This window comes from Hyaloscypha bicolor (genome assembly GCF_002865645.1).
Source record: "Hyaloscypha bicolor E unplaced genomic scaffold K444scaffold_56, whole genome shotgun sequence".
Lineage (NCBI taxonomy): Eukaryota > Fungi > Ascomycota > Leotiomycetes > Helotiales > Hyaloscyphaceae > Hyaloscypha > Hyaloscypha bicolor.
Genome location: NW_020194558.1, coordinates 1,862,421 through 1,873,775, shown reverse-complemented (window position 1 = coordinate 1,873,775; position 11,355 = coordinate 1,862,421). Strand labels below are relative to the sequence as shown.

General features: G+C 47.9%; 3 protein-coding genes across 3 annotated transcripts; 1 reads left to right on the top strand and 2 right to left on the bottom strand.

The window, feature by feature from the left end:
- Window positions 1-159: 159 nt before the first annotated feature.
- Window positions 160-2,761, bottom strand: K444DRAFT_370115 (uncharacterized protein). The gene is made up of 2 exons (XM_024872264.1): window positions 2,100-2,761; window positions 160-2,043 (listed from the first exon to the last, which is right to left on the bottom strand). The coding sequence occupies exons 1-2, from the start codon at window positions 2,436-2,438 to the stop codon at window positions 220-222; spliced, it is 2,163 nt and encodes a 720-aa protein (XP_024738326.1). The 5' UTR covers window positions 2,439-2,761; the 3' UTR covers window positions 160-219.
- A 2,315-nt stretch (window positions 2,762-5,076) lies between these two features.
- K444DRAFT_642478 (putative thioredoxin reductase) lies at window positions 5,077-6,371 on the top strand (the record flags this gene model as incomplete). The annotated part of the gene is made up of 5 exons (XM_024884743.1): window positions 5,077-5,095; window positions 5,192-5,254; window positions 5,305-5,423; window positions 5,474-6,176; window positions 6,226-6,371. 5 exons carry the CDS (start codon window positions 5,077-5,079, stop codon window positions 6,369-6,371), a joined length of 1,050 nt encoding a protein of 349 aa, XP_024738325.1.
- Window positions 6,372-9,627: 3,256 nt separating this feature from the next.
- Window positions 9,628-10,562, bottom strand: K444DRAFT_642477 (uncharacterized protein; the record flags this gene model as incomplete). The annotated part of the gene is made up of 3 exons (XM_024884742.1): window positions 9,628-10,232; window positions 10,285-10,376; window positions 10,429-10,562. 3 exons carry the CDS (start codon window positions 10,560-10,562, stop codon window positions 9,628-9,630), a joined length of 831 nt encoding a protein of 276 aa, XP_024738324.1.
- Window positions 10,563-11,355: the final 793 nt, after the last annotated feature.

Sequence of the window (11,355 nt, the reverse complement as noted above, 5' to 3'; positions counted from 1 at the left end):
ATGAAGAATAAGCCCCTTTCCCCTTTCTTGCAGCCAAGCGAACAGGACAAATGAACCACAGGCCGATATCATTTTAGAAATGATTAGATTTCACTTCAATATCTTCCACTGATACGAGAGCAACTGTGTTCTCTATCTCATTAAGGAGTAAGCAGTCTTGTGAATTACTCGTAGTAGGAGCCTGGAAGAATATAATGTCTATCATCTAATCTATCTTTGTTAAACATACAACTTATCTTTCTTCACTTTCGTTGTCTCTTCTAGCCGCGCAAAAGCTAATCTACCAATATCAGGGTGCCCTCCCTGGGCATAACTGACATCCCCAAGTCGAACCTTCACTTCCTTCACTAGTCGCGCCTTATCCATGCCATCCATGTTGACACCAACATCCGGCATCCGTATCCAAGGACTCTCTTTGGCCAAACTGGAAACGAATCCCAGGTAATCCGGAACGATAGTCTTCCTCGAGAAGATGACTCCCGTAATGGCACCAGCCAGCATCACAACCGTTGAGAAAAGGAACACTCCAAGCCAGGGGAAATAACAATAATAAACCTGAGCATGAGTCGTCAAAACAGCAGGGACCGTAAATGCGGCTGTTTGGTTCTGAATCATGGCGGCAAGTTCAGCTCTACTGGCTGGAACAAAACTGGCATTTTTGCCGCCAAACAGGTTTCCTTGCATGCCTTCAAATGATTCACCGATGAGGAAGACAGACGCATTCCACGTACTCCCGTACACAAACGCAGTTAGTATCTGGCCAAGCCGAGTCCCGATGTCGCTCAACTCAACTTCAGAAAGAAAGTTCGGCAAATCTCCTGCCCCGAGAAGAAGCGAGTTATCGTGGTCAATCACATTGATTGGGTCCATTGGATCATAGACAAGGTAATTCTGGAGCTCGTTGGTTGCATCGTGGATAGGAGTGATGTTTTTGAGAAGGGAAGACATGCCTAAAGCCACCAAGGGAAAGTTGAGGTACGTGATTTCCGGTGGCATATGGGGGAGGATGGAGGAGCGCTGAGCAGTCACCTGACATTGCCGAGTATTTTCTGTCTTCATACAGAAGACCTTGGACTCAACGTACTTCTGATATGGGTTGCAGAAAACGGTCGTCGCGTCGCCGGGGTCTATTCCATCAAATTCCTGGAAGGCAATTGTACCCGCCTGGATTGTCTGGCTCATAAAGTCTGGACTTAAACAATCTGGGCAAAACTGTGGAGCCACATAGGCGCCTTCACTGGTGCCGTTGTAGGCTGTAATGTCCACCCCTCTATAGCCTATAATCCAAGGGTCGGTAAGATCCGGATCCTCGGCACTGAAATAAGGGCCTCTTGTCGAGACGAAGGTTGAGTTGATACGTGGCCCACTGGGTCCATCAGGTCCTTCCAAACTCTCGAAGGTCTTGTTGGTGCAGGTTAATTCCATATAAGTTGACTCGATATTGAAAGTAGTGTTTCCGTAATTAATTCCAACGACCGGAATTCCGAACAGGGAGGACCATATAAGATTACCATTGGCTGTTGCATTCAACGAAGATATTTGCACCCAACCTTCACTATCTGGGGCAATGCCAGAGGCAAGAACGCCGGACTGATAGGGAATTTTGACGTTTCCATTGATGTCCATTGTGCTTGCTTTAACTTCGGACGGGGCAATCATCATCGAGCCCATCTCAATCGCTAGAGAATTGAACCATTGCTGAGGAAAGCTTGAACTCGAATGGGGGTTAGAATAACTCTGCTGACGTGAATTGACGTAAGCCACACTGGAGACGGATGAGGTAGCCTGCACAGGCGTGTATAATATATGCAAAATGCTTTGGGCGCCGATCGGTGAGAGTGACCAGATAAAGATGATGAGAAATCCAACTATGTTGAAAGACCGAAGTTGTACTTGGGTTGTAAATGCGCTTGCGACGGTCCTGCTTCCCATCAATTGCTCCAGGACACCAATCGTGGTTCCTTGCTCGAGCTTCCATGTCGCGTACTTAATCGCTGCTCTGCCAGTGATGGCTGCAAAGCAAATTGGGAACAGAGTGGTAGCCTGTAGAATACAAATGAGCCGAGATTCATTTTGAAGAGCCTGCCAGATTAACTTGCCCCTTTGATAGAATGGTCTAAGATAGAGAACTGTCCTTCGTCGACCACCCTTCCGTTAACTGCTACCACTGCGGCTGCGAGAACGAAAAACGGGATAGGCAGCATGACCTGCACCCCGTCAAGCGCTAAGTCCCACCACCTCCAACCTCGGATGCCTTTGTAAAGCCGCTGTGGTCGAGCCGGCCATGGTTTTGCTTGTAAACTTGAGGGGCTGTGTGGGCTCTGAATGAGTAACTTTTCCGAGGGCGTTCCAGACTTTGAGAAGAATGTATCTGTAGACTCCTTAGGAGAGGCCCCTTCGATAGTAGAGGCCTCATCTGGAAGCTGTTCTTTCGACATCTGGAAAACAAGCACAGTCACAAGGACTGGCGCAAAGAACGAAGTTTCTTTGGTATAGTGTTCAGTCTCGAGGAGGGGGGCAAAGCAAAGGCCACCCGTTTAGATATACACAAGATAGTGCAGGGTGGCAGCCGGAATTTCGAAACCTTATCGATGGCGCACAACCGTTTGAGCAAGTACATCGGCATGTCGTGGCGGAGTGGGATAGCAAAAGCACGCAACCTTCAACGACGGTCCAATGCCTGTTACCATTGCCAAATATCAAGCTTTTTGAATGCTGCTGAGCACTCATAGATCGCCTTAACACGGCCTTCTCAATTGAATCACTCGATCCCAAGAGTCTCGTCAATTGCTTAAGCAGGAAGTGAGATAAACTGCTTTCGCCCTGTAAGGTTTGTAGAGCTTCAGATCTCCGCACGGACCGGTTCCGATCTGAGACGCGCATCGTATGGTGTGCATGGCAATCCTCCAATCTGCTTGCTGAAGCAAATCAGGCTAATTCAAACCTGGGGGAACAATCAAGGTTCGGGATTTACCCTGAAATGCACGGTTTCTTGAAGGTCGAGTGCACCCCTCCAAGCCGCATCTCAATCTCCTATGCAGCTCTCAAATCGAAGCATCTTGTGTCTCTGTCCGACTGCAGTGGTACGAAGTGACCTCGGGGGGACTCTCTGCCAGCATCCAGTTTTCAGAGGGGCGAGAACTGGCTGGAGCGACAGCTTCGTCGATGGGGGTGGATTGGAAGTGTCTGCGAAGAGAGGGGTGGTTGAGAGAAGCTTGGTCCCCCCTTTTTGCCCCACCAAATTTGATCCCAACTCGCCTCGCGGGTAACGGCCTGCTCCCGTCAGCCTGTGCTTTTTAGGCTCGTTTTATCGCTTAATTTTTGCTCCTTCTTCAAAAGGCGCAGTTTAATATTAAGTAGTACGAAAGGACAACTTAATAGAACCTTGTAGAATATAGTTCTCTGCGAAAATTATACTTGATGTATTTAGGCTTTGAATTTAGAAACAAAATCCCTGGAATTGAGAAAGTTTAAAGTTCCTTCGGGGGGCTTCAGGCCTGAAAAGCACAGACTTACGGGCGCAGGCTCGTAAGGCGTCAAGCCCTTGCTTCGCCGCAACATCTGTCCGAGCAACTACAACTGCAACTGCAACTGCATGACTGCAAGGCATGAAAGAAGAAAGCATATTTTTGGTGCAAGATACGAGCAGTTCAAGCACCGTTGATGTTGACATTTGATGTCACGTGACCACTCGTACCCGGATCTCTTTCAGCTGCAGTAGGCTGATAAGAGACCTCGAACCTCAAATAACTTGTCCTCGGCATCTCTGAACGCATAAAAGTTGAAGTTTGATCCATCCAATCAAGTAACATGGTTAAATGTGCCCAAGCTGGCTTTTCTTGTAGGCATGCAACACTGTACAATCTGACAGGAGAAGGTAGCATTCGTCGAACCACAGCGCCATCCAAGCTGAAGATAAATCCAAATATATGTGCATTTCCAGGGCATTCCTCAGACCAACTTTGACTGACATGATACAGTCAGATCTCGCGGAAACAATCTATACAAAGTTGATTCCCTTGCTGCTTATGGAGTTGGACTCGAGTTCCGTTAGACCCGAGAAGGACCGTTTCATGCGCTGTACCTTTGTGGTCAGGCTGGTCGACGAGATGGTGTACAAGTTGTGTGAAAGATCAGGGTAATGATGAAGAAATTTATGTTTTGCCGTCATATATGAGAGTGCTTGTGCGAGCTTTAAGGGCCATTGTAACGTTCTTGTATTTGAGGTGGGAATAGACTTTTAACCTTCCGAAATCAGGACTTCGAATGAGACAGAAGTCCAGCGGTTTTTCGGAAACAAGCCACCTTTCTAGGTTTTGATGTCCACAAATTGCACACAAGCCATGCTACAGCCTGCACTTGCACGGGTTCATGAAATTGCTTAATGGTGCTCGGACTTGCGAAACCATAGCTCTCATGAACAGCGGTCCTGGTACTTGTAGACAGGGTGCAGAGTCCGTACGAGGAGAGTCGGACGAGGGGCTACAAATCTTTCTGTCCCCGTGCTCGAAGCCAAGGTGGACCAACTCGGGCCTCAGTGGCTAGAGAGAAGATTCAAGATTCAAGATAACCTCAGCCTCAAGCACATGAAAAATATAGACCCACTGCCTGGACAGGGCCTCGGCGCTGTCCCAGTATTTGAGTTTGCTGCTGACTGATCAGGATGGCGACAGCCACCAGAGCGAGGCTGAGTGGGGTTGGCCGCTGGGCTGGCCAGACCGCCTGGGTTTGGAATCACTCGCGTTCCTGGCGGGAGCACGAAAACAACACGACAAATTAGAAATCAACCGCACACGAGAACGTTCTCCCCACAACAGAAAACCACTCGATTCCTCATCCTCAACTTGCTCTCCAACTACAAATGCGCGACACTGCGTCATTACGAGACTCGTAAAGGAAGAATTGACGTTAAAAGACGACAGAGAAAAGACGGTCAAGCTGTTTTCCTCGGCGCTGAAACGAACTTTGCGCTCTGGTGCCTCGGGACTTTCGATTGCGGCTGCAGCGAGTATACAACAGAAGCCGGTACAGAAGAAGAATAGTGCGAGTCTCCTAGTCAGGAGCGCGGAGAGAAGGATGCACAGCAAGGTTGTTAGTGAGTTCTCCCTTCAGCTGGATGGTCTTCCAACGAGGCTGCGAGTGGCCACAAGGCTGCCGTGAAGCTAGACATATACTGACTGGTTTGGAATAGTCATTGGCTCCGGCCCTGCAGCACATACAGCAGCTGTGTACCTATCGAGAGCCGAATTGAAGCGTATGTTGCCCTTAATTGTAGTTCACGGAATGTTACTAATAAATAGACAGCTGTGCTCTACGAAGGCTTCCTTGCAAATGGCATTGCAGCAGGTGGACAATTGACAACTACTACGGACGTTGAAAACTATCCTGGCTTCCCAGATGGCATTGGTGGGGCTGAATTGATGGTAGATCTCCCCCAAAACTGTACCGTATGTTGACATACTAACATTCACAGGATGCCATGCGCAAACAATCTGAACGATTCGGCACCCAGATCATCACCGAAACCGTTGCCAAAGTAGACCTCTCGAAACGACCTTTCAAATACTGGGCCGAATACGAAGAAGACAAAGAACCCCATACCGCGGACGCGATCATCATCGCAACAGGAGCCTCAGCTCGACGATTGGGTCTCCCAGGAGAGGAAAAATACTGGCAGAATGGAATCTCCGCCTGTGCAGTCTGTGATGGTGCTGTTCCGATTTTCAGAAATAAGCCCCTGGTGGTGATTGGTGGTGGGGACTCGGCCGCTGAAGAAGCTATGTTCTTGACGAAATACGGATCGCATGTCATTGTTCTGGTTAGAAGAGATGTGTTGAGGGCTTCGAAGACCATGGCGAAACGATTGCTGGCGAACAAGAAGGTCACTGTGAAATTCAACACTGTTGGTCACGAAGTCAAGGGCAACGAGAAGGGATTGATGAGCCATATGGTTGTTAAAGATGTGAAGACTGGGAAGCTGGAGACCCTGGAAGCGAACGGGCTGTTCTATGCCGTTGGCCATGATCCTGCGACGGCGCTGTTCAAGACCCAAATTGACACCGATGAGGAGGGATATATTGTGACAAAACCGGGAACGAGTTATACCAACATTGAGGGAGTGTTTGCTGCAGGTGATGTGCAGGATAAGCGATACAGACAGGCTATTACCAGTGCCGGTAAGTCCCCAGACTCTATCTCTTTTACATTTGCTAACAAATATAACAGGTTCAGGATGCATAGCAGCTCTCGAAGCAGAGAAATTCCTCGCTGAGCAAGATGCCGAAGTCGAAAACGATCTCGACCAAGAGAAGAACGCTGCAAAAGGCAATAACGTTGTCGTACCGGAGTACAGATCCAATCCTCTTTTGTAGAGCATGGTTTCATGATTTGAATTCTTGATTGTTTTGATGGCATATGTTTAGAGAGACCTTGGTCATAGATTTATACTTGGGCATGGTTTGCATCGAAGAATAGAATCTTCGAGTCCTAGCTTGCTTTCTGTTTGTTTGCTATGTCCCAATTTGATTTGACTTTGCCCAAAGCTGGCTCGTGAGCCATTCACAAGCCCAAGTGGTGCTGCTTCTCGATCCCTACGGTTGTAGCTTGGCATCGCGACAAAGGATTGTGGCAGTGTCTTAAGGAAGTCTGTCTGATTCAGCTCATCGCGAAATCACACGAAGGACAAAATTAAGAAGGGTCCTCGCTGCAGCTTACTTGTAAATGATAACTGGCAGGGCTTGAGGGATCCAGGACTCCGGACTAAGATGGACGGAGATGAGAGAAGAAGGCCCTTAATCCGGCTGGGGGAGCCGTCTTGATCACCTCCACATTGATATCCTACTGATATAAGCAACTTTCCACAACAATTTCGGCGGCAGTCACTCCTGGTCTAAAGAAACGCATAATACCGAGATGGGCCAGGTGATTCGTTTGCTGAAGATTTCAAGGGTTTCACCGTGCCTATTGAACCCAAAGGTACTTCCAAAACTGTGCCCCGAAGTCATTTCTAATCAACCTCAAGAGGACATATAGTATAAATTCTCTGAATGTCTAGTCAGGAAACCATGTAGTTTGAACTCGAAAGAGCAACAATATTTCAAAGAGGTGTATACAAGATTTCAAGAGGCTGAGAAGATGTATGGCCAACAATGTATGTAGATATCTTTCTCATTTCCCTAAAATTTCGAGTACAACGACATTCGAAGCACGAGAACAATGATGCTCCAACTTCGAGCACCATCAGCTGCGATTCATACTCAGTGTGTCAAATGATTTGATTTGATTAGATTAGAGCCTCCTAATTAAGTTAAATCAAGTCATATAGTCCCTCACCAAATCATACTTAATAATTATAATCAAATATAATTTAAGTATATTTAATTATTTGTCATGTGTTTAAGCACGTGACTTCTCAACCTAAGAAGCGGAAATAAGACAAAAAAAAGGTTAGGGCTAGCCGTATTTAGGGCCGCTTAAAGCTATCCTAACCGAATCTAGCCTAGCACCGCTTCGTAAGCGAAGACGAAGGCGTTAAAATATATTATTACACGTGCCATGGCTATCACGTGTTACTTAGACGCAATATGCTAGGCTATATCGGGCTTGGCTATTTCGCATGCTCACCTAATATGACGGACAGTGTCACATGGTTATTTTAGGCTAAGTTGCAGGCTATCGCATATTATACCCGCTACCGAGGATATAGGATGTTGCAGTAAATGCGGGTGTATGTAATATAGTTATTTCAGATATCGATGGGAGAGAGAGGTGTGGCACGGATTGTCAGAGCTAAATACAGTGGGTATTATCACGTGATATATTCCCACGTGACTGGAGTGCAGTGCCATGCAACATAGAAGCTTTAGATAATGTGACGGCGGAGCGGAGCAATAGACGTATGGCATAAAGATCTTTTTTCCTGCGATGCCTCACTCTTCCCCTTCTCTCTTTAGCTTTAGATTCTACAAGACAAGAAAAGAGATCTTTGTGCCATACGTCCATTGCTCCGCCCTGCCGTCACATTATCTAAAGCTACCCGTCCGTACATTCTTCCACCAGTGGAAACTGGACGAACGGGTAAAGAAAGAGAGATGGAGAGGAGTGGGCATGGTAGTGGATAAGTAGGTAAGACCAAAGCCACTAAAACGCCGAGCTTAGCCTAAAGTAGCCTGAGACCTAGCCTGAAACCACCATGTGACGCCAGCCGTCACACCTGCGGTGCGCACCTGTACGAAGGACATACTTCTCTTCTTAGTTTAGTATTCTCGGAATAAGAACCCTTTACCTTGCTTTCTAAGCCTAGAGCCAGGCCTTATTACTTAAGAAATTCATAAGTTTTTACTTTCATGTGATAATTATAATCCTAATCGAATCAAATCACAGAGGGGTTCGGTTGATGCTCCTATTGTCTTATGGGGTGATGGATTATGAAATGCATAGCATGGTCTTACGGAGTTTTGTTGACTTACATACCCAGCGTGGCGTTTGGGAGACCATTTAATTACAGATATGAAAGCTTCGCCTCAAAACAAAACGAAACGAGTATTCAGGGATGAGATTTCCAAAATCTTTGCATTTTCCTGACTGTACTGTACTGCACAACCCTATATATCACAGCATCCTTCGGATCCCCCTCAAAAATTCTTCTTCACGCCCCGCTCACCAGCAGGAAACGCAATGAAAAAGCCTCTAATTTTCGCATCACCTGGAAACAGTGTAATACCAGGGACACACCAGGCTCACTCCCTGCGCAAGCACAGAGACCTCGCCCTCTAACAAAAAATAGGTAATCCGAAATGAACGGTACGTCGCAATGCGACGGCGCCAGGGATTAAGCTGGGCAGAACAGATACTACATTTGATCTTAGCCTTGAGGGCAGAGAAGATGAGGAGGAAAAGGCTTTTGGAAGAGGAGAGGGGGTTTATATAGGAGAGGGGGGAAGGGTGTTTGTCTTGTTTGCATTGTGAGGAGAGGGAGGGGGGTGAGTCACGGGCAGTGCGCAGTGCTGCCTAGCAGTGACACATTTATGTTTTTGAGTCAGGATTTGCGACGCGGAATACATGATGCTTCGTGTTGCGAAAGAAAGAGGTGAGCAGTAGTTTTACCAACAAATATGTTTTGGTAAAAGGTGGCGTGGAGGGGGGTAATGTGGTTGTCATGAGGAACGTTGAGAGATTGTGAAACCCTGGAAACGGTGATTTTCTTAAACAGTACTTCCTCAGAACATTAGAAAATTTCGATCTCGGCTGAAGAATTCTAACAGAAGACACCTGAGAAAATAGACAGCCTAATCATCAAATATGATTTCATATCCTAGCCCTCCTCCGTCCTGGGCACCTCATGAGGTCGACCTTATCATACACGTACCTTATGCGTTGTTTTACATATACAGACTTTCCAACTTCTGTGGTTCTCCAAGATGAATACATTCGTCCAATCTGTCTTGCCTGTCCTTCGAGGCAGACCAGGCAGTTGAAGCAGTCAACCACAAATGCCGCGAATCGAAGCAGACGCCATACCCCAACCTCTATCCTACCAATGTCCAAGTCCCAAAAAATATACTTTCAGCGCTTCAGTTTTGTGATGCTGACAGCCTGAATGAACCCCAAGCCGTACCGGATGTCCCCTCACGCCAACCCATTTTTCATAGCCGACTTCCTCAACTCGCCCAACTTTTCCTCATTCATAACCTCCCCATCCCACCCAATCCCCGGCCACCCATTCGGCAGCGTCGAGAAAGGCGGAAACGGCCACCTCTCCCCACACTTCCCCTCCTCACTACACTCCAACCCACAAAGCCCATAAACCTTACAATAACACAGCTTCGCATTCGGGCAATGCACAGCAGGCCGACCGAAAATGATGTGCCAGCTGTACTCCAAAACCCTTCCGCTGACATGATCATCCAGATGCGTGTTCATAATCCAGTTCCTATACCTGTGGTAGTCAGAGATCGGCCGTTCGCGGATCTTTTGCCGAGTTAGAGCGAACTGGGCACAGCATGCTACGCCGACCACGTCCGGGAGGTCTTCGCCGGGAAAGAGCGCTTTGAAGGCGGCGGGATAGGCGATCTCAGTCGTTTTGGCAGACTTTGGGTCTGAGGGAGCTTCCTGAGGGAGCTCGGTGAGCTTCAGCTCGGAGGGACAGCCTAGGGTCCATACGCAGCGGAGGTTGGTGTAGCCCTGGGAGATTAGGTACGGGAGTTGGAGACTCTGTAGTAGTGGGACTCCGTCTAGTATATATCAGTTTTAGACGTCTTGGAGATTAGGTGACGAGGAGTGTACCATATATTGGGTCGTCGTTGTGCCACTGATATCTTTCGCTGTGCATGAATACCATGACGTCAGGAAGTTTATCGTAGTGGTCAATGATATACCTGTAAAGCATGTTTAGAATCCATCATGTATAAGCCTTGAGTGTAGACTTACGTTAAGTATACCATAGCCTCGCGACCCTTATTTTTAGGCACCGTGTACTGAGCCTTGGGGTCATCGACCACATATCGAATGAGATTCCAGCCCGGAAGATGTTCTTGAATCCAGTTGGTATCATCACTCTTCATACTTGCAACAACAAATGCTTTCGGGCCTGAGGTTGAGATGTCTGTGATTGGGGAGTCATGTGGGCGAAGCCAGGAGGCTCTCAAAACAAGACCGATGACAACGAACGCCCCGAACCCAAACAGGACACGACGCAGCCTCCGTCGGCCGTACAACGTAAAGATGCCCATATCATCGCTCATGACGGTTGTTGATCCCAATCGGCATGAAGGCGAGGCGTGAGGTAGGCCGGTCAGCTGAGGTGTTGGGTCTGATGTTCTTCTGCAGCCTGCTTCTAGACCACAAGTCTGGCCAGCCCCTTGAAGGATGGGGCGCAGTTTACTATTTTCCGGGATGCTGAATAACGGATCACGCGAGGCTGTGACTGGCGGCTCTCGGCTCTCGGCTCTCGCAGTCTAACCTTAATTGCTTAGCTCCCAGTCCTCGTACCGGGGACCGACACTGGCCAATTGTATCTATTAGCCCTGCCGGAGACAACCAAGACCTAAGGCCAAGATGAAGAAGTCCACTTCGCGCTGATGCTAGTTCCAAGCGCGACGTGAAAACAAGATGAACGCCGGCGGCTAGCCATCATACGGAGCTCAGCCTCTACAAGCGCAATCACTGAATTATGAATCCTTCAAGTTGGAGCATTTCTTACCGCTGGCAACTGTGGGCCAGAGTTGAAGGTAATATGCACAGTTATGTAGTTTCGAGGGCAGAACTGTCTCGCGTCTGTTCGAGGCTGCGAGGAGAGAGAAAGGGGTGACAGATGATCTTCGTTTCACTCTGACACCTGCGAACCCAACGAGAACG

Coding starts and splice junctions, on each gene's coding strand:
- K444DRAFT_370115 (XM_024872264.1), bottom strand. CDS start 2,438: ATGTCGAAAGAACAGCTTCCAGATGAGGCCTCTACTATCGAAGGGGCC. Junction 2,044..2,099: donor TAGACCATTCTATCAAAGGG/GCAAGTTAATCT, acceptor TGTATTCTACAG/GCTACCACTCTGTTCCCAAT.